The following is a 21123-nucleotide window of genomic DNA, read 5'->3' as shown; positions in this document are numbered from 1 at the left end:
CCTTTTTTGTTTCCTAGCCTGCTTGGGCTCCCACAATGTATATGTTAGTCTTCTTGATGGTGTCCCATATATCCCTAAGCTTTGTTCACTTTTCCTTATTCCTTTTTCTTTCTGGTCCACAGACTGGATAATTTCAGTTTTTCTAACTTCAGGTGATTCTTTCTTAGTCTTCCTTCTGCTTACTCAAACCTACTGTCCAATTACTCTACTGAAGTTTTCATTTCACTTATTGTGCTATTTAGCTTTAAAATTTGTTTTCCTTTTACAATTTCTGTCTATTGGCATTCTCATTTTGTTCAGACATCATTTTCCTGGTTTTATTTAGCTCTTTGTCCGCTATTTCTTTTGCTTCTTTGAGCATGTGTTAGACTGTTGATTTTAATTCTTTGTCTAGTAAGCCCAGTGTTTAGACTTCCTCAGGAGTGGTTTCTGTTGATTTATTTTATTCCTTTAAATGGGTTATAATTGGAGCTCCTGGCTCGCTCAGTTGGTAGAGCATGCGACTCTTGATCTTGGGGTTGTGAGTTCAAGTTCCATGTTGAATATAAAGATTACTTAAAAATCTTAGGGTCGCCTGGGTGGCTTAGCTCGCATTTGACTTCAGCTCAGGTCATGATCTCATAGTTTATGAGTTTGAGCCCCGCATTGGGCTATCTGCTTTCAGCACAGAGCCCGCTTCAGGTCCTCTGACCCTCTCTCTCTCTGCTCCTCTCCCACTTGCATGTGCTGTCTCTTTCAAAATAAATAAATGTTAAGGTTTTTTAAAGTTTATTTATTTTGTGAGAGAGGGCGTATGTGTGCGTGAAGGAGGGGGAGAGAGAATCCCAAACAGGCTTCGTGCTGTCAGCGCAGAGCCCACCACGGTGCTCCATCCCACAAACTGAGAGATAATGACCTGAGCTGAAATGAGGATTTGGACACTTTACTGACTGAGCCATCCAGGAGTCCCTTTATTTATTTATTTTTAGAGTTTATTTATTTTGAGAGAGAGTGTGTGGGAGCATCCTCAAGCAAGGGAGGGGCAGAGAGATAGGGAGAGAAAATCCCAAGCAGGCTCCATATTCGGCACAGAGCCCAACGTGGGTCTTCATCTCCTGATCATGAGGTCACAACCTGAGCAGATAACAAGAGTCAGACACTTAACCAACTGAGCCACCCTGGTGTGCCCCTAAAGATTTTATTTTTAAGTTATCTCTACACCCAACATGGGGCTTGAATTTATAACCCCAAGATCATGTGCTCTACTGACAGAGCCAGCCAGGCGCCCGTCTTTTTCTTTGTATACTTTGTGGTGGTTGTTGTTGTTATTGAAAACTGGACATTTGAATATTGTAATCTGGAATCAGATTCTCCCTCTTGCCCAAGGTTTGCTGGTTTGTTTGTTTGAAAAAAAAATTTTTTAATGTTTATTTTTGAGAGAGAGACAGAGAATGAACAGGGGAGGAGCAGAGAGAGAGGGAGACACAGAATCTGAAGCAGGCTCCAGGCTCTGAGCTGTCAGTACAGAGCCTGATGCAGGGCTCAAATCATGAACTGTGAGATCATGACCTGAGCTGAAGTCGGATGCTTAACTGACTGAGCCACCCAGGCACCCCTGTTTGTTTAATCTCTACACCCACCATGGGGATTGAACTCCTGACACCAGGATCGAGAGATGCGTGTTCTACTGACTGAGCGAGGCGCCCTGGGGTTTGCTATTCTTGATTGTTAAAGGTTTCACTTGTGTTCTACCAATGTTTGGGCTGAAATTTCCTTGATTGCCAGAAGCCTTAAAAAAAGAGTCTCGGTCTGTGCAGATTGGCTCTGTCTAGGGTACTACTTCAACACAGAGCCAAGCCTTTACTTGTTGCTTGTGTTGAGGCTATAGTTAGACAGTGGGTGAAAATTTCAGATCTTCTCAGGACTTTTCTGAGCATGTAGCCTGTTCGAGGCATGTGCATGGCTTTCTCAATTCCCCAGTGTGGTTGAGCACTTTTGAATGTCCTAATTTCGCTAGATTTCTTCTTGGCTTTTCCTCCATTACTTTAGGAAGTCTTAATCATTATCTTTTGCTCCAGGTGGCTTGTGTCTTACAATGTTTTTGAGCAGTGCCTATGATTTTTCACCCTATGTGGATTCTGAGTTAGGCAAAACAGAGATGAGCACTGTGTGTCAGCGCCTCGGGTAGCCCCTGGACACATTAGAACAGACAGACACAATAATTTGCAAGTAAGTTCTGCTCTGCTCCCTCTGGAGCCGGGGACCAGGGTCCCACACTGGAAACAGAGGCTGCCATCTGCAAGACTGTCTGTTGCCCAGCCTGGGAGGAGGTAGAGTAAGGGCAGGTAAAATTGCCACAAAAGCTTTCCCACCATTTTTCAGTTGCTTTTTTTCTTTCTTTTTTTTTTTTTTTCAACGTTTTTCATTTATTTTGGGGACAGAGAGAGACAGAGCATGAACGGGGGAGGGGCAGAGAGAGAGGGAGACACAGAATCGGAAACAGGCTCCAGGCTCCGAGCCATCAGCCCAGAGCCTGACGCGGGGCTCGAACTCACGGACCGCGAGATCGTGACCTGGCTGAAGTCGGACGCTTAACCGACTGCGCCACCCAGGCGCCCCTGTTGCTTTTTTTCTTGATTCTTGGTTTATTTAGTTGCTGTAAACCTTGGACTGTTTTCCCAAGTTTTTACAAAATTGGTTCTGACAGTTTCTTGCGTGCATTTTTTGTTTTGTTTTGTTTTGTTTTATGTTTCTGTGGAGGAATAGGAGTTTGGAGCTGCTTGCTTTGCCATTTTGTTGATGTTGCTCTCAAATCTTTTAATTTTAATCAGGAATGAGTGGATTTCATTAAAGGCCATATTACTTGTCAATTAAATTTTATGATATGGGTTTTCAAAGTGACCTGTTAATTAAATCTCTCTTCCCTTTCTGAATTAACCCCTCTTTCACTGTGGACTATTTTTTAAAATAATTCCATTGTGTTAAGTTTACTAGTCTTTAGTGTTTTTGTATGTGTTCATATGTGAGATTGGAATGTGTTTTTTGTGTTCTAGTGGATTTGGGTAAGATGATCATACTAGTTTTAGTATTATGAAGTAGAAATTTCATTCTTTTTCTGTGTTGTGAATAGCTAATTTTTGCTTTTATGTTAACTTCTGCTTTTATGTTATGATGTCTTCTCTTTCCTTGGTGTTTGCTCTTTGTCCTTTTCTAATTTTGTGATTTGAGTGCTTAGTTCTTTAAGGCAGGAATTTATTCCATCTTGAGTTCCTTTCTTGCCTGGGCTACTCCTGTCCCATATCATTGTCACCCTGAACTTATGGTGGTACTTATGGTGGTGCTAGTTTTACCTGTTATTTAGAAGGTAAGATGTTCACAGGTGGAGACATTCCAGCAGTGACAGTAGTCTTCCTTCTAATGGTCTGTGCCTCAGTTTCTCATCTGTAAAACTCATAAGTCCCTGCCTCTCACAGTGGGCAGGGGACTAAATAGGTTGATGGTGCTCCTGCAGGGCAGGCGCAGAACAAGTGTTTACTTCAGCCAATGTTGTGGTCAGTGCTCCAGTCAGCTGCCCTGAATGTCTTTGCCTCTGGGCTTCAGAACTGCAGACTTGTGAGTCATCTTTGTATCCCTGAGGCCTTGTATATCAAAGGCTGCCCCAAGAATTGTTTTTAAAATGAAATGAAGGCTCTCTGGAGAAGTCTTGTACTTCCTTGCTGTGCCCCCCGCCAGCTGGTGGGAGAGGAAATAGAGTCTCTCTGACATTGCAGTTTGTCCGGTCTCCGTGCTGGCTCCTGAGGCTCACTGCTGTCTCCTTTCAGTGCCCACACATACCAGGTTCTGGTGAACTCCTCCAGAATATTTTTGGGGATGGGCATCAGTTGCACTGATTAATGTTGTCTTTCGAAAACTGGAAGTACCTTTGTCTCTGTGCAAGCTTTTCCATTTCAGGAGTTCTTTGCAAAGCCTCACAGGCTTATCATCAACTCTCCCTGATGTGTGCTGGATACCAGCCTCTTTTTTTTTTTTTTTTTTTTTTTTAATGTTTTTTTTATTTTTGAGACAGAGAGAGACACAGCATGAGCAGGGAAGGGGCAGAAAGAGAGGGAGACACAGAATGTGAAAGCAGGCTCCAGGCTCTGAGCTGTCAGCACAGAGCTCAACGTGGGGCTCGAACTCACGAACTGTGGGATCATGACCTGAGCCGAAGTCGGATGCTTAACCGACTGAGCCACCCAGGCGCCCCATATACCAGCCTCTTTTAAACAGCTTTGCTTCCTTGTTGTGTGGGCTACAGGTCAGTGCCCTCCACCAGTTGACCCTAAGTTGGGCTGTGTCTAGGGTACTCAAAACTAATTGTTGCATCAAATTCCTGTTAACTTTGAGAGAGAGACATCGCATTTTCTCAGGAACATGACCTCTATTCCTGCTTAGGAGGCTGCCCCTTCTGCTTAGGGTACTCATCTTCCTCCTCCTGAGTCTTCTCTGAAACTCCCCATCCCCTGGTCTTGGTGAATCTTACCCTTCTGTGTTCTCTGCAGTCACCATTTGTACTGGTGAGGTCACTTTTGACTCCCAAGTAAGGAAGCCCCCAACTCAATTTAGCTTTGCAAAGGGAAAGTTACTGCACCTGACAAAATCTGATGGTGCATGCTCTGTGCTCTTAGCTAGTTAATCCAGCAACTCAGTGATGTGAGCAAGGACCTGAATTCTGCCTGTTCCTCTTCTCCTGACCTTGGTTCAATTCAGTCCAGCTTTTACCCAGCTGTCAGAAAACTGTTGCAGTACTGCAGACTCCTGCAGGGCCCCAGTGTCCAGGGTCGGAAGAGGACCTTCTCTTCCCTTCACTTCTCTGTCTCTTTGAACTGTTTATTTTGAGGTAGTCGTCGATTCTCATGTAATTATAATAATATAGAGAGATTGGCAGTACCCTTCACCTATTGCATAACCATAGCATCATATCATAACCAGAAAATTAAGTAATACAGTCCACTGACTTTATTCAGATTTCTCCAGTGTTAATATGTGTGTGTTTATGTCTGTGAAGTTTTATCATACATGTAGTGTGATGTGACCAAGAGCAAAGACACCTATCCCAGAAGCTGCCCACAGGCCCCTCACATGTTATCCAGAACCAGGACACATGGCTTACCCCCACCCCACCCTGTAGCAATCACTGGCTGAAGTAGGATAGTGCTGTCCAGTGGGGACATACTGTGAGCCACAGCTGTACTTTAAAATTTTCTAGTAGTCCCACTAAAATTTTTAAAAATTCATTTGGGAGTTCATTTTGTAAATAGTTCACGTAATGCAATATGTTTAAAATATGGTTCAACATATAATCAGTATCAATAATTATTACTGAAATATTTTGCGTTCTTTTTTTTTTAAATACAAGATCTCAAGGGGGCACCTGGGTGGCTCAGTCGGTTGAGCATCCAACTTCGGCTGAGGTCATGATCTTGTGGTCTGTGAGTTCGAGCCCCGCGTCGGGCTCTGTGCTGACAGCTCAGAGCCTGGAGCCTGTTTTAGATTCTGTGTCTCCCTCTTTCTCTCTCCTCCTCCACTCATGCTCTGTCTCTCTCGTCTCAAAAATAAATAAACGTTAAAAAAAAAATTAAAAAAATAAAATAAAATAAATACAAGATCTCAGAAATCCAGGTGGTGTTTTGCACTCAGCACTTCTCAACTCTGAAGAGTCACATTTCAAGTGCACAATAGCCACTAGCAGCTGGTGGCTACCTGTCGGACAGGTTTAGACCAGTCAGGATTTACCCCTGTGTCACAATAGGGAGCAGTGTGACTGCATACAAAACCAGAAGTTTGCCAGCAAAGAAATGGGGGAATGCCTGTTGGCTGGACAGCCTGTTGGGGCCTGGTGTGACCCACCCATCATTGTGCCCCCTTCTATTTGGGCACTGCTCACAGTGTGACTTTTGCTGTATTGTGATATTGATATCTATCTCAGTGAGTTCTGATTCAGGTGGGAGCCTGAAATCTGTTTCCCTTCTACTTCCTGTGCCTAGCACCATGTGACACACATAGTAAGCACCTCACACACGGTTTGTAAATTCAATCTGTAATTATCCTAAAGCAGTATTTCTCAGTGAGGTTGTATTGTACGCTGCATTTTGGTATGTGTGTGTGGATTATCTGTGTCATATTGTCCCTGTTTCTTGTCCACTAGATGCCAGTGGCCAACTTTGTCATTGGGATGATGTAAGGGCACCCTTAGGCATTTCTAAACCTGTCTGAGAGGGACAACATTGCCCTTAGTTGAGAACCACTGTTTCTGTGTTTGCTTTGATTTTGTTTTTTTTTAAGTTTATTTATTTACTTTGAGAGACAAAATTCCAAGCAGGCTCTGTGCTGTCAGTGCAGAGCCTAATGCGGGGCTTGAACTCAAGAACCGTGAGATCATGACCTGCGCTAAAATCAAGAGTTGGACACTTAACTGATTGAGCTACTCAGGTGCCCCTGATTTTTTTTTTTAAACAGTTTTATTGAGATTCATAAACCATACATGCCATCCTTTTAAAGTGTATGATTCAATGGATTTTAGTCTATTCACAGTTAGGCAACTATCACTACAATTTTAGAACATTTTTCATTACTCCCAAAAGAATCACCCCCCACCCATAGTTCATCCCCCCCAGGCTGAGGCAACCAAAAATCTACTTTGTCCCTGTAGATTTAGCTATTTTGTATATTTCATATAAATGGAATCATACCACATATGACCTTTTGTGTCTGGCTTCTTTCTTAGTGTAATACTTTCATGTTCATCCCTGTTGTAGCATGTATCAGTACTTCATTCCTTTTATTGCCAAATATTCATTATAACGGATATAGCATGGTTTATTTACCCATTCATCAGGTGATGGACATTTGGATCGTTTCCACTTTTTGGCTGTTATGAATAATGCTGCTGTGAACATTCATGTACAGGTTTTTAGGTGGACGTGTGTTTTCATTTCTTTTGGGTATTTACATAGGAGTGGAATTGCTGGGTCATATGGTAACTTTATGTTTAACCATTTGAGGAATTGCCAGACTGTTAACACAGTGGCTGTATCATTTACATTCCTACCAGCAGTGTGTAAGGGTTCTAATTCCTCCATATCCTTGCCAACGTTTGATATTGTCTGTCCTTTCAATTACAGCCATCCTAGTGGGTACAGAGTGGTATCCCATTATGGTTTTGATTTGCATTTCCCTGTTGGCTAATAATTTGAAACATCTTTTCCTGTGCTTGTTGGCCATTTATATGTATCTTTTGGAGAAATGTCTGTTCATGTTACCTTGCCCATTTTTTTTTAATGTTTATTTATTTTTGAGAGAGACAGAGACAGAGCGTGAGTGGGGGAGGGGCAGAGAGACAGGGAGATACAGAATCCAAAGCAGGCTCCAGGCTCTGAGCTGTCAGCACAGAGCCCGACGTGGGGCTTGAATTAATGAACAGTGAGATCGTGACCTGAGCTGAAGTCAGACACTTAACCAACTGAGCCCCTACCTTGCCCATTCTTAGAATTGGGTTATTTGGGCCTGCTTTTTTTTTTTTTTAATTCGGTTGTAATTAGCTTTTTTTTTAAATGTTTATTTTTGAGAGAAAATGTAAACGTGTGAGTGGGGAGGGGCAGAGAGAGTAGGGGACAGAGGATCCAACGTGGGCCCCACGTTAACAGCAGCAAGCCTGATGCAGGGCTCAAACTCGAACCGTGAGATTATGACCTTAGCCGATGTCAGACACTCAGCTAGACTGAGCCACCTAGGCACCCCTAGCTTTGGTTTTTTAAAAAAAGCGGCAATAATCAGATTTTCCTTTCTAATAAGAGCTTGTGTTATTTCCATGTGAATGACCTAGAATTGACTCCCTACCACCTAGATTGACTGTGAGATTCTCATACTTCCTACTTTATTAGCAACTCTAAGCTGTGACTGGTGCCTAGGATATCCAGAGTTGTAGAAATGTTTTCTCTTCTGTGTATAAGCTCCAGGCTGGTTCTGACTTCTGGGGTCATTGTATTTCAGGTGTGTTAAACCATTATTCTGAGAGCTGACCCATTCCTGGCCATATTCAAAAGAATAACATAAACACTGGCATTGATGATTTTATAATCGAGAAGACAATCTGAGTTTAGCAAACATTTGAGGCCTTGGGTCCCTGCTCTCAGGCATCTCCTGGACTAATGGAGAAGACAGGTGATCAAAATGCAGCAGCTATCAGAGTGCTGTGAGGAGCCCACCAGAACAAGGCTTCCTTGCCACCACTTCCCTCTGTTTTAGATAAACCCAGGCTTCTTATATGAGAACATCACTGATCTTGTGGCTTCCCAGAGTGAGTGCTGCTACCATATCCTCATGGCTCCCTACAACCTTGCCTCCCGTGCTTTTTCCTGTGGTGAAGAAGGGGCACTGGCCAATGATGCCTTGGGAATACATAGTAGCTTTGTTTTTTAATTAAAAAAAAAATGTAGGGTCTTTAATGCTTGCTCCCACAGGTACTCGTGATACTATTGGTATCGTCTTTACAAATGAAACGGAGTTCACGCCCTGCAGTGGGGGGTAGCAGTAAAGAAATTGTGGTATATCCAGACAGCAGAATATGCTGCAGCCATTAGAAAGATCAAGGAGATAAGTGTACATGGGTGATGAGGGTAATGTTGGTGGCAGCCTGTAAAGTAAATAAAGGTGTTATGGCACTGTGCGCACAGTTCCCCAGCATGTGAGAGAGAGCCTCATGTGCCTTCACCTAAAAGAAGGGGCAGGAATGCCATCTACTAAGGTTCTGGCCCCAGTCCTCTGTCAGGGAGGCTAGACTAGAGGAGCTTGTTTTCTCCTCTGCCTGCCCACATCCCACATTTTCTACAACAAACGCGGATTTCTGTCTCTGTTAGTATTGAACATTATTTTAACAACTTTAGGGCCAGATTGTAGAAAGCAGTGTGTGTTCTTGGCTTGCCTGCCTCCGCCTGAGGGTCCCTCCTTCAACCTTGAGCTTGTCTCCTCTCCCTCCTGGGAGAAGTTAGCCACCTCTGGCCAAGCCCCCTCAGCCTCTACTGAAGCAAAAATGTAATAAATTCGGGGCGCCTGGGTGGCGCAGTCGGTTGAGCGTCCGACTTCAGCCAGGTCAGACTTCAGCCAGGTCACGATCTCGCGGTCCGTGAGTTCGAGCCCCGCGTCGGGCTCTGGGCTGATGTCTCGGAGCCTGGAGCCTGTTTCCGATTCTGTGTCTCCCTCTCTCTCTGCCCCTCCCCCGTTCATGCTCTGTCTCTCTCTGTCCCAAAAATAAATAAAAAACGTTGAAAAAAAAATTTAAAAAAAAATGTAATAAATTGAACAAAGTTTCATTGCCTCGATTTTCCATTTGTTACTTAACGGATACAGAGTGAGGGCAAAGAAAGTCTTAAAATTAGAGGTGGTTGCACAACATTATGAATTCACTAAATACTACTGAATTGTATGTGCCAAAATAGTTAATTGTGTGTTACGTGAATTTTGCTTCAATTAAAAAACGTTTTTTCCCTACTTGCAACAAAACCTACTTTCTGAAGCTAGTAGGGTGTTCGGATGTCTGTGACATAAGCACCCTTTCCTTCCTTTTTTTTCCTGTTGCCCTCTGGTGATTGGTGTGGTGTTCTTGATTAAAAGTATTTGGCACTCTCCCAGGCACAATATAAAAGCTCCTTTAGTGTTAGGTTATTTTTTGTCAAGGAAGAAGGAAGATTTCCCTCAGCTCCACCCTGGCCTCCAGGAGCGTGTGTGAAGCTTTGGTTTCCTTCTTTTACCTTTTTGTTGCTACATTTGTAGTTGTAATCTCTCACCTTCCTTTCTGGATCCTTATTCACTTTATAGCCCACTTCACCGGAAATCCTCACCCTCCAGATACCTTCCTTTTTTCTACATTGCCCTTCGGGACTGAGGAGGAGCCAAGTCCTGCCTGTCTCAGGGCCCAGCCTTGGTTTGTGTTTTCTGCTCTTCTCCGCTTTCCTGTTGATTGTCCTGGAGCTTCTTCCTTCTGCTTTTCTGTAGCTGTAATGGTTGAAACCAAATGAGGGGAGCCCTGGTTTCTGACCCAGAGCCATACATAAAAAATAATTTTGCCACCAACCTCAGATTGCACTGGGGATATTCTTAGGGAGAAGAGCATCCTTCCATGTTGGTGGGAACTGTTGAGCTCTTGTCCAAACCAGGCACAGGCTTTGTGGACAGAAGCCACCTGGGGCACTGCCCTCCATGGTCTCTGTAACATTGAGTGTGGCTCCACCTGCAAGGTGTTCTGGCGTGACAGAAATGGGAAACATCTGGATTGCAGAGTGGAAGACAATGTATAGATAGCAACATGAACAGAAGTTATGAAAGATTATATAGACAGTATGACTCCAGTTTTATAACTACTTATAAGAAATATGTATAGATGGGATGCCTGGGTGGCACAGTCAGTTAAGTGTCTGGCTCTTGCTTTCAGCCCAGGTCATGATGTCACGGTTTGTGAGATCAATCCCCACATCGGGCTCCATGCTGACAATGCAGAGCCTGCTTGGGAATCTTTCTCTCCCTCCGTCTCTGCCCCTCCCCTGCTCGCTAGCCCTCTCTCTCAAAAATAAACATTAAAAAAATTAAAAAATATATACGTATAGATGTCCAGAATAAAATGTCTTTGTTTATGCTACATATGCATAGAGAACATAGCAGGGCCATGCAGCAGCGACTAACAGCTATTACCTGGGGGATGGAATGTTTAATACTTTGTTGTTGTTGATGCTTTTGTTATATTTCTATGAAGAATAACAATAAGGCTACTTCATTCCTGGGGGTAGTGGATTGTGTTGTGAGAAGTACATACGAGTTCAGAGGAGAGAATATTCCTTATTGAATTCAGTTCATGGATATTGTGATTTTTAAAACATTAAAAAAATTAAAAAAAAAATTTTTTTTTAACTTTTATTTATTTTTGAGACAGAGAGAGACAGAGCATGAACGGGGGAGGAGCAGAGAGAGAGGGAGACACAGAATCGGAAGCAGGCTCCAGGCTCTGGGCCATCAGCCCAGAGCCCAACGTGGGGCCCAAACCCATGGACCGTGAGATCGTGACCCGAGCTGAAGTCGGATGCTCAACCGACTGAGCCACCCAGGCGCCCCCCAAAAATTTTTTTTTTAATGTTTATTTATTTTTGAGAGAGGGAGAGAGACAGAGTGAGAGTGGGGGGGGGGGGGGGGCAGAGAGAGAAGGAGACACAGAATCTGAAGCAGGCTCCAGGCTCCGAGCTGTCAGCACAGAGCCCGACGCAGGGCTCGAACTCACAGACGGCGATACCATGACCTGAGCCAAAGTTGGATGCTTAACTGACTGAGCCACCCAAGTGCCCCACTGAGCATGATTTTTAAATTTAGATATAATTCATAGGGTAGTTTGGTCATGAGAGATTGGAAAACCAGTTCTAAGATTACTTCCACTAATACTTTCAGTATGATGGAATTCTGTAGTGTGGGGTCTTCATTGACAACTATAGTGTGAAAAACCCTGTGAACCAAATTGTTGGAAATGGTACAAATAACTCATTCAGAAAGCAACGTTAGTGCAAAATCAGCCTACTAATTGAGCAGATTTTGTGATTCAGGCAATCAGGAAGCTTATTTTCAGAATAGCTACAAAAGAATAAATACTTGACAGTTTACAAAGGGTAAAAAGACATTGTCTGTGTTCAGAAGACCCATGAGCTTATCTCAGCTTTTGAGAAGACTCTAAAAAAATTTTTTAATGATTATTTATTTTTGAGAGAGATAAAGAGAGAGGATGAGCAGGGGAAGGACAGAGATTGTGGGTGGGTTGGGGGACACACAGAATCCGAACCAAGCTCCAGGCTCTGAGCTGTCAGCATAGAGCCCAATGCAGGGCTCCAACCCATGAACCATGAGATCATGACTTGAGCCAAAGATGGACGCTTAACTGAGCCACCCAGGAGCCCCAATTGACAAGATTCTAGAGTAGACCCTGAAGACATGAGAGCATAGAAAGCTCCCCTTCAACAGCACGGCTCAACTCTGGGGGGCGGGTAGCCAGCAGGTCAGGTGTGGGCTTGGCATCATTGTGAATTTCAGGCTTTGTTAACTTGCTGGGTGAGGCATGGGGAAAGGATGGGATGCGACTGAGGGGTCGTCACCAAAATGGACAGAAGTGGATGCGATACACAGAGCCTTTAGTTCATCCTGGAGTGAAGAAGGGACAGCATGTTCGTTAGCTCTAAACCAGGATCCACCTGTTCGCATCAAGTCAGCCATGAGTCCTGCATGTGGTGTCAGACAGTTAGCTGTGTACATGCTGTGGGGACACACCATGTGGCAGCAGTCCACGTACGTCAGGGAGCGGGAGGATTGGACTGACTTCCTCTGTGGCTGCCAGAGAGCTGTGTGGTGTCCTTACTGCATCACAGAGAACGCAGTCACAGCAGTGACACAAACTGTGACTTCTGTGGGGAAACTGAAGGAATCAGGGTCAACATTCAAGAAAGGGAAGACGTGCAATGGGGTCTTGAGATTCTTGAAGGGTTGCCCTGGAAAGGAAAGATTAGGTTTGGCCACAGGGTTAGGAGTAGGACACATGGGTAAACAGCCCCAGATGGTCTGATGCCATGTGTGGAGGAGCTTCCTCTTGGTCTTAATTGCCACAGAATGACTTTGTGCCTTGCAAAGTTAGTGTCGAGAACTGTGAAGGATCTGAAGTTTTTGCCCTACTTGCAAGCTAATAAGGTAGCCTGCCACGGCTTATTGGACGCTGGCAGGAGACAAAAGACTTCTTGTACAGGGACAGAGAACAATTCGTGACTCATGATACAGCAAGCCACATGAGCATCAGCACATTCTCATCAGTGCCTCTTGCCCGCAGGCCCCACAGAGGTGACGAGGATGGGGTATGCCATCACATGAGGTATGCCTACACATGCAGCAAGTTGTGTTACAGGAGAGGAAGGGTGAGTTTAGGGTCTTAGGCTGATTACTCAACTTCCACCTCACTTGTTAAGTTTCCAGATGTGGGTGATGACAGCATCTGCCTGAGGGTGCTGTTGGGGGAAGTGAATTGGAGATAAGACAGAAAAACAGCTAGCATGTAGTAAGTCTTTGGTAAAGAGTGGTCAAATCTTATTTACATGCATGTGTGTAATGACTAGAAGCAAATGCAGAAAAGGGGATTTTTTTTTTAAAGTTTGTTTATTTCGAGACAGAGAGGGAGCACGAGTGGGGGAGGGGCAGAGAAGAGAGAGAGAGAGAGAGAGAAAATGAACGAATGAATGAATTCCTAAGCAGGCTCCGCACTGTCAGCGCAGAGCCCCCAAGATCATGACCTCAGCTAAAGTTGAACGCTCAACTGACTGAGCCATCCAGATGACCCAGAAAAGGGGATTCTTAGCATGAAAGCGATACCAAAGTTATTTTTCTTTTTCCTCAACCATACTGTTGATAAAATATACTTATGTAAAGGGAGAGTGGATACATGTTTGGCTTGTCACTTATAGCGTCTTCAGGAGAGAGAGTAAAATTTAAAATCTGTGCAGTAATTTATGACATGTTAAAATTATCAGAAGAAAAAAATTATCAGAAGAAATTAATTTTACATCTAAAAACTTTCCTTGGGGCGCCTGGGTGGCTGAGTCGGTTAAGTGTCCGACTTCGGCTCAGGTCATGATCTCACGGTTCGTGAGTTCGAGCCCCGCGTCGGGCTCTGTGCTGACAGCTCAGAGCCTGGAGCCTGCTTCACATTCTGTGTCTCCCTCTCTCTCTCTGCCCCTTCCTTGCTCATGCTGTGTCTCCCTCTGTCTCAAAAATAAATAAACATTAAAAACAAAAAAAAAAAACAAAACAAAAAAAACACTTTCCTTGACACAGCAATGTGAGCTGAAGGGAATGCAAGGCATACATAAAGGTGGGAATGACAGAAAAACATTGGTTAGGGTCATGCATAATAAGTTTAGGTCTGAAATGTCAAAAGTTGTGGGGCTTTAGGCCTTTATCCGGAAGGTATATGCTTCTTCTGTGTTTTAATTTTTGCACACCTTCAGCAAAAGTCCCTGGGACCGGTGGACAGTCTGTGTGTCAGCACACATTCGAGCCACTCCTTTGGTCCTCCGCAGAGCTCCAGACAAGGACAGAGTCTCAGAGAAGTTAAGGTGAGCTTAGCCACACTCCCTGGATTGTGGTGAGAGGCTCAGCCTGTCCTGCTTCTGGTAGCAAGAGAGCTGCTTTTCTTGAGCTTTTTGCCAGGTGCCAGGCTCATTGGACTGTATGTGCTCATACTTCATCATCAGTGCAGGCTGCTGTTATACTCCCATTTTACAGATGTTCAAGAATGTCCCAGGCTTATCCAGCAAGGAGGAGGTAGAACCGAGGTTAATACTGCTAACTGGGACCAGCTATCTCTTGCCTCTCAGCTCCTAGCACGGTGCCCAGCACAAGGCAAGGCACAAGGCTGGTGACTAGTCTGGGGCAGTGAATGAATAAATCTGGCAGAAATCACAAGCCAAACAAAAGTTATAAAGGAAAGCTCTTTTCACTTTGCTCAAGCAGTATAAGCGAATATGATTTTTACTTAGAAAATTTAAATCTCTCCTAAAAAACAAAAGCAGTATTCTCTGAGTTCCTTCCATTTGTAATTTGTACAAATTTGTATATTTGTAACAGTGAGTTGAGCTGTCTGTCCTAGGTAGTGAGTCGGGGTGGGCAGACAGGGCAAGGTCTGGGAGGGGTCTGCTACCACTTTAACTTCTGGACAGTGTTCTATAAAAATCTGTGTTCATGAAGAAGGGATTAGGGAAGGATTTGTTGGGATAAAAATGATTTCCCAATCGTGTCTTCTCCTAACATCCTTTCCCAGGTGTGTGCAGGTCAGTCTCCTCACACAGGCATACGACCCAGACTGTTAGTTAGCATCTCCACTCCTGACCCTGAGTCTCCAACTTCCTTACAAGCTTCCCCACAGGTTAATCTGAGAGTATATCCCGCTGTTCAGGGGGAGTTCGGAGCCCTAAACGTGGCCCCAGGCTTTCCTTAGGAAGACCCTGTGTAACCCCTCGGCCACACTGTCTGCTCCCAGCCTCTTGTCTTCCCCAGACTGCCCCTTCCAGACCCCACCATCATAGTCTTTAGTCCTATCTGTCGGGAAGTCTTCTCTCGCCCCTCAGCCTTCCCCAACTTTACCTGTCCTCCAAAGCCCCTGCCCCATGCCTCCCTTCCTTGGGCAGGATTAGAACACAGGGCAGTGTAGAGACCTGGTGCAAGCCAGCCTTGCTTCCCAGCAGAGGAGCCATGTTTTGCTGGAGGATGCCCAGATGGTTTGGGGCTTGAAGAGGAAGGGGGGGGGGGGCTGCCAATAGCATTCCTGGGCGCTCTGTGAAGCTTAGCTTTCTTTGGGTTGGGTGTGACATGGCACACCTGGATGGCACACAGGAGAGCCAGAGTATTGGGTAAAGGCAGTAGATGAAGGGTTTGTTCAACCCTGGAGGTAGAGGGAGGGTGGGAAGAATCTGGGGCTCTTTTTCTTGGGGCATCTCTCAGAGGCTCCTGGGCCCATCAGGGCATCCAGGCCCTGAAGTCTAGATCTTTGAGCTGTCCTAGGGACAAGGATGTGGGGCATGGTTCTGGCCATGTGTGGATAGCAACTAGGGGCAAGCTCTGTTCCCCAGAGTTCAGCTGGAGTTCCACCACCTCTTTGAACCGTTAGCACTCAGTGTGGTCTTGGTTGGGTTGTTATATGTTCATATTGTGTGTGACTGTTCATATTTTCAAAAAATATATTTGCAAAAGACATATCTGATAAAGTGCTGCTATCCGAAAATATACAAAAAATTGTTAAAACTCTATAATAAGAGTCTGATTTTCAAATGGGCAAAAAATCTGAATAGATACCTCACCAAAGAAGATATATAGATGACAATCAGCATATGAAAAGATAGTCAACATCATATTGTCATTAGGGAATTGCAAACTAAAGTAACATGATACCATACACACCTATTAGAATGGCAAAAGTCTAAAACACTAACACTAACAAATGCTGGGGAGGATGTCTTGGTGAGGAACTTTCATTTGTTGCTGGTGGGAATATAAAATAGTGCAGCCGCTTTGGAAGACAGTTGGTGATTGTTTTTTTAATGTTTATTTATTTATTTATTTATTTTTGAAAAAGAAAGTGTGAGTAGGAGAGAGGCTGAGAGAGAGGGAGACACAGAATCTGAAGCAGGCTCCAGGCTCTGAGCTATCAGCACAGAGCCTGATACGTGGCTCAAACCCACAAACCTCAGGATCATGACCTAAGCCAAAGTTGGATGCTTAACCGACTGAGCCACTCAGGCAACCCAGTTGGTGATTTTTTTAAAATGTTTAGTTTGGAGGCACCTGGGTGGTTAAGTCAGTTAAGTGTCCAACTTTGGTTCAGGTCATGATCTCACTCAAGGTTCGTGGGTTCAAGCCCGGCGTCAGGCTCTGTGCAGAAAGCTCAGAGCCTGGAACCTGCTTCAGATTCTGTGTCTCCCTCTCTCTCTGCCCCTCCCCCACTCATGCTTTGTCTCTCTCTCTCTCTCTCAAAAGTAAATAACCATTAAAAAAATGTAAATGTTTAGTTTGTGAGAGACAGAGAATGAGAGCACAAGTGGGCAGAGGGGGAGGGAGGGAGGGAGGGAGAGAGAATGAGAGAATGAGAATATATCTCAAGCAGGCTCCATGCCCAGCACAGAGCCTGCTGGAAGACTCCATGACCTGAGCCAAAATCAAGAGTTGGTTGCTGAACCTACTGAGCCACCCAGGCACCCTGACAGTTGGTGCTTTTTAACAAAACTAAAAATAGTCTTAACCTACAATCTAGGAATCATGCTGCTCAGTGTTTACCCAAAGGAGTTAGGAATGCATATCCACACAAAAACTGACACACAGGTGTGTATAGCACCTTTATTCATAATTGCTAAACTTGGAAGCAACCAAGATGTCCCTCAGTGGATGAATGGAATAAGTGGTGATAAATCCAGAAAACAAAATATTTAGTGCTAAGAAGAATGAGCTATCATGCCATGAAAAAACATGGCAAAACCTTAAATGAATATAACTAAATGAAATATGCTAATCTGAATGATTCCACCTATAATGTATGATACCATACCAAACCAACAAAATGCATACCAAGAATGAACCTTAGTATAACTGGACTATGGGTAACAATGAACTGTCAGTGTAGGTTCATCGATTGTAACCACTCTATGGGGGATGTTGATAGTGGAGGAGGGGACATATAGGAATTTGGTACAGCTTTCCCCTGCTATCAGGGGAGCATTCTGGGGCACCCAGCTGGCTCATTTGGTGGAGCATGCAACCCTTGACCTCAAGGTTGTGAGTTCAAGCCCCATGTTGGGTGTAGAGATTACTTAAAAATAAGTCTTAAAACACACACACTCACAAACACACACAACTGGAGCATTCCTAGGAAACCTTTTATAAGCCAAAATTGTGTAAAGCAAAGAAGCATTTAGTTACTATTAATTTATATGGAAAAAATTGTTAGTGTTTCCAGACCCCAAAATTAACCTCTCAGGCTTGTCTGATACCTTAGGGACACGTCTTGCTAACAGATAGACAAAAGTCAAGGTAAAGCACAGATGTTTATTACAGATACAGTTCAAAGCTCTGACAGCTTGCCTCAGATGCTGAGTGCAGTTCCTGAAGAAGGCACTTGTCGGCGCCACCACTCTGGCTGTTCCAGGTGCAGTGCTGTCTCTATAAATGATTGCTGCAAAACAGATGCTGAATGCTATTTTCATTTTTTGCCTTTTTTGGTAAAAGTGAAAATCCTCTTCAGATTTCTGTCTTTTGGCTAGCAAAACAGGTACTAACATAGGTCTTTCAAGAAAGCAAAGTGGCGTCACTCAAACTTCTGGAAAGTGGGGGATACCTGTACTTCCCTCTCAGTTTTGCTGTAAACCTAAACCTACTCAAACAAACAAAGTCTATTAAGGATACAAAGAGAAAGAGACCACACGGCCAGTTGCAGACCTTTATGCAGCTTTGCGGACATCCTGCTCCGGAAACACCAATTGATGGTTGCCCTGAAGGTGACAAGGCTTCAATTGGCATACTATTTGAAATAAGTTAATTTTTCAAGTAAACAGGACAGTCCTGTCTCAGCTACAGGTGTTTGAACTGTAGCGTGTTCATTTTGATCTTTTCTCATTCCCTGCAGGACAACCCTCCATATGATAAGGGGGCCTTCAGAATCGAAATCAACTTTCCAGCAGAGTACCCATTCAAACCACCGAAGATCACATTTAAAACAAAGATCTATCACCCGAACATCGATGAAAAGGGGCAGGTCTGTCTGCCGGTAATTAGTGCTGAAAACTGGAAGCCAGCAACCAAAACCGACCAAGGTAAGGCATGCTTCTTGTGTCTTTCTCAGGTGGTGCTCTTCTGGGGATGCTGTTGTGGGGCAGGGGCCCCTCAGTCCTTTCTAATGCCATGTTTCACAGATTCCAGAGAAATCTTACCTGACCCAACTCCAGTGCATGCACAAATGCTGCTGAGGTTCCCGTCATTCCTCATGGGCAGGGCACATCTCAGTCAAACCATTGACCTGCACAGGTATTTGAGGAGGCCCTCCTGTGCTCGCAGACCAGTGGGGACACATGTAAATAGACCAGCCCAGCATTTGCTGCCTGTGCAGTTAGGGGGTGTAGGTACTGTCCCTGGAAGTTTTCATGAAGGATTGTGGGGCTGCTTTGAGTGGGAAAGGGCAAATGGTGTTTAAGGTGACCTCGTACAGCAGTTAGCACATGAACTCAGACTTGAAGGAGGGAGGGAGGTTGGAGAGGCCCTGCCAGGCTAAAAGAAGGGTGCAAATCAAAGCTACCTGGCAGGCAGCACAATGCCAGTGGCTCAGAGTGGGTGGTGCTGGGGGGAAGGGGCATGGTCAAGGGCTGTGTGCCCAGATAAAAGCACAAAGTTGGTTTTAGTGGGCCTGGAATTCCTTGCAATTGAATGTGGCCATGTGTCCAGGTACTTCTGTATGAACATACATGTGCTAATTTTTCTGGGAAAGGTACTTGATTCATTATTATGGTTGGCCTTCCTCTTGTCCCTTGGAAGTATCTAGATTTTGTTATGGACTGTGTCTAGTTTTTATTTCTTAACTTCAGAACTTTCTTTTGAACTTTTAATCTCATATTGTTGGTGCGTAGCCACCTGAACCACTATACGGTCTTTTCAGATTAAAGGGAGTGGATGAGGGTGGAAGGCCTCAGATGGTTTTTCAGACTGATATAGTAATTTTTCATTGGAACCCCTGGAAGATGGAGTTGAAATCCTTTTGCATGGGAAGTTGAGCCTCTCTTGTTTGAAATAATCATCATGAAAGGTGTCCATCAGGCTTTCACAGCTCAGTAGTAGAAAGGAATGGGTCTAAATGTTGAGTCTGGGTAGAGAGATCTCCAGTGGACGTGACTTTCGATCATGGACAACGTGATGTTTATAAAAGCTGATGAAGTTCTTAAGTGCACATACTTGGTTTTTGTTTTTGTTTTTCTATACAAATTCCTAGCTCTGTGTTGGAAGGCTGTAGCTGCATTTGTTCCGGAATGCCTTGTCAGCCTCTCACACAACTTCAGGAGCCCTTGCCAAGTTGTGTGTATCTAACACCATGCCCTGGGAGGGGAAGCCCTTCCAGGCCTGGCTGCACCACAGCTCAGACTGCCAGGCCTCAAAGTTATAAGATCTTCTCCCTTACCTGAGAAATGGAGTGGGACCAGGGGCATTGAGGCTTGTAGGAGATACAAACACAAGTAAAAGTGCTCCACACCTCTTCAGAGACTAGCTGCTCAGGATGGGCAGATGTAGGCGCATAGCCAAAATGCTGAGCTCCCCTCCACCCCTAAATTAGATACCTGTCAGATACCTGAGATAGGCTTTTCGTTCTTTTGGTACTTGCCGGTGGGCTTTTTTTTTAATTTTTTTTTTTTTTTTAACATTTATTTATTTTAGAGAGACACAGCATGAGTGGGGGAGGGGCAGAGAGAGAAGGAGACACAGAATCTGAAGCAGGCTGCAGGCTCTGAGCAGGCTGTCAGCACAGAGCCTGATGCGGGGCTCGAACCCACAAACTGTGAGATCACGACCTGAGCCGAAGTCGGATGCTCAGCTGACTGAGCCACCCAGGCGCCCTTGCCGGCAGGCTTTTTAAGATAAAAATTTTGGTACAGGGTACTGTTGTGTGTGAAGTGATGGGCAGACTTGCTATTTTGTTATTTGGGACAGTTAGGGTTCTTTCTGGAAAATCGTTCTGTAGCTTGTCCTCACATACAATCAGGCATGTTGTCCCTGGCACTTGCTGATATGCTTCCATGTTTATGCTATTATTATGTTACAAACCACCTTAAAACTTCATGACTTAAAATAACAGCAATTTGGTATTTCTCATTCTGTAGATTGGCTGGGTTCAGCTGGATGGTTCTGTAGCTGGTCATCCCTGGGGTCACTCATGGCTGAGTATCTCTGTAATTCAGCATTCACAGCAACTTTACAGTACATAACTGCTGCAAAAAAAAAAAAAAAAAAAAAAAAAAAAAAAAAAAAACCACAAAAACCCCAAAACACCCAAGAAAACAAAAAAACTAGAATCAGCTGTACCTGGAATGTCCAGAATAGGCAAATCTAGAGCTAGAACATAGATTAGTGTTTGTCAGGGGTGGGATGAGGGGATTAGGAAGTGACTCTTTATAAGAGTGGGTGTTTTTGGAATGATGAATATGTTCTGGAATGAAATAGTAGTGGTATTACACAGTTTTGTGTTATCTGCTGAAAACAACTTAATTTGTATACTTTTAAGATTTTTTTTTAATGTTTGTATATTTTTGAGAGAGAGAGCATGAGCAGGGGAGGGGCAGAGAGGGAGGGAGAATCGTGGGCCTTGAACTCACGAACCTTGAGATCATAACCTGAGCCGAAATTGGATGCTCAAACAGCTGAGCCACCCAGGTGCCCCTTGATTTTTAATTAGAAAGTAGAGAAGCATTAAAAATTGAGCAAAAGTATGGGGTGCCTGAGTGGTTCAGTTGGTTAAGGGTCTGACTTCAGCTCAGGTCATGAACTCGCAGTTTCATGAGTTCCAGCTCC

General features: G+C 44.3%; 1 protein-coding gene across 3 annotated transcripts in view; it reads left to right on the top strand.

Annotated features, from left to right (window-relative positions):
- Positions 1 to 21123, top strand: part of UBE2L3 (ubiquitin conjugating enzyme E2 L3) — a 70938-nt gene that overhangs the window by 31719 nt on the left and 18096 nt on the right. For all 3 annotated transcript variants that reach the window (XM_049620546.1, XM_049620545.1, XM_049620551.1), the window contains one exon: positions 18200 to 18386. In XM_049620546.1, coding sequence (XP_049476503.1) covers positions 18200 to 18386 — 187 coding nt within the window. The remainder of the gene's footprint in view (positions 1 to 18199; positions 18387 to 21123) is intronic.

Source organism: Panthera uncia (genome assembly GCF_023721935.1).
Source record: "Panthera uncia isolate 11264 chromosome D3 unlocalized genomic scaffold, Puncia_PCG_1.0 HiC_scaffold_8, whole genome shotgun sequence".
Taxonomy (NCBI): domain Eukaryota; kingdom Metazoa; phylum Chordata; class Mammalia; order Carnivora; family Felidae; genus Panthera; species Panthera uncia.
Note: the sequence above shows the minus strand (reverse complement) of the source record. Positions and strands in the feature narration are given on the sequence as shown.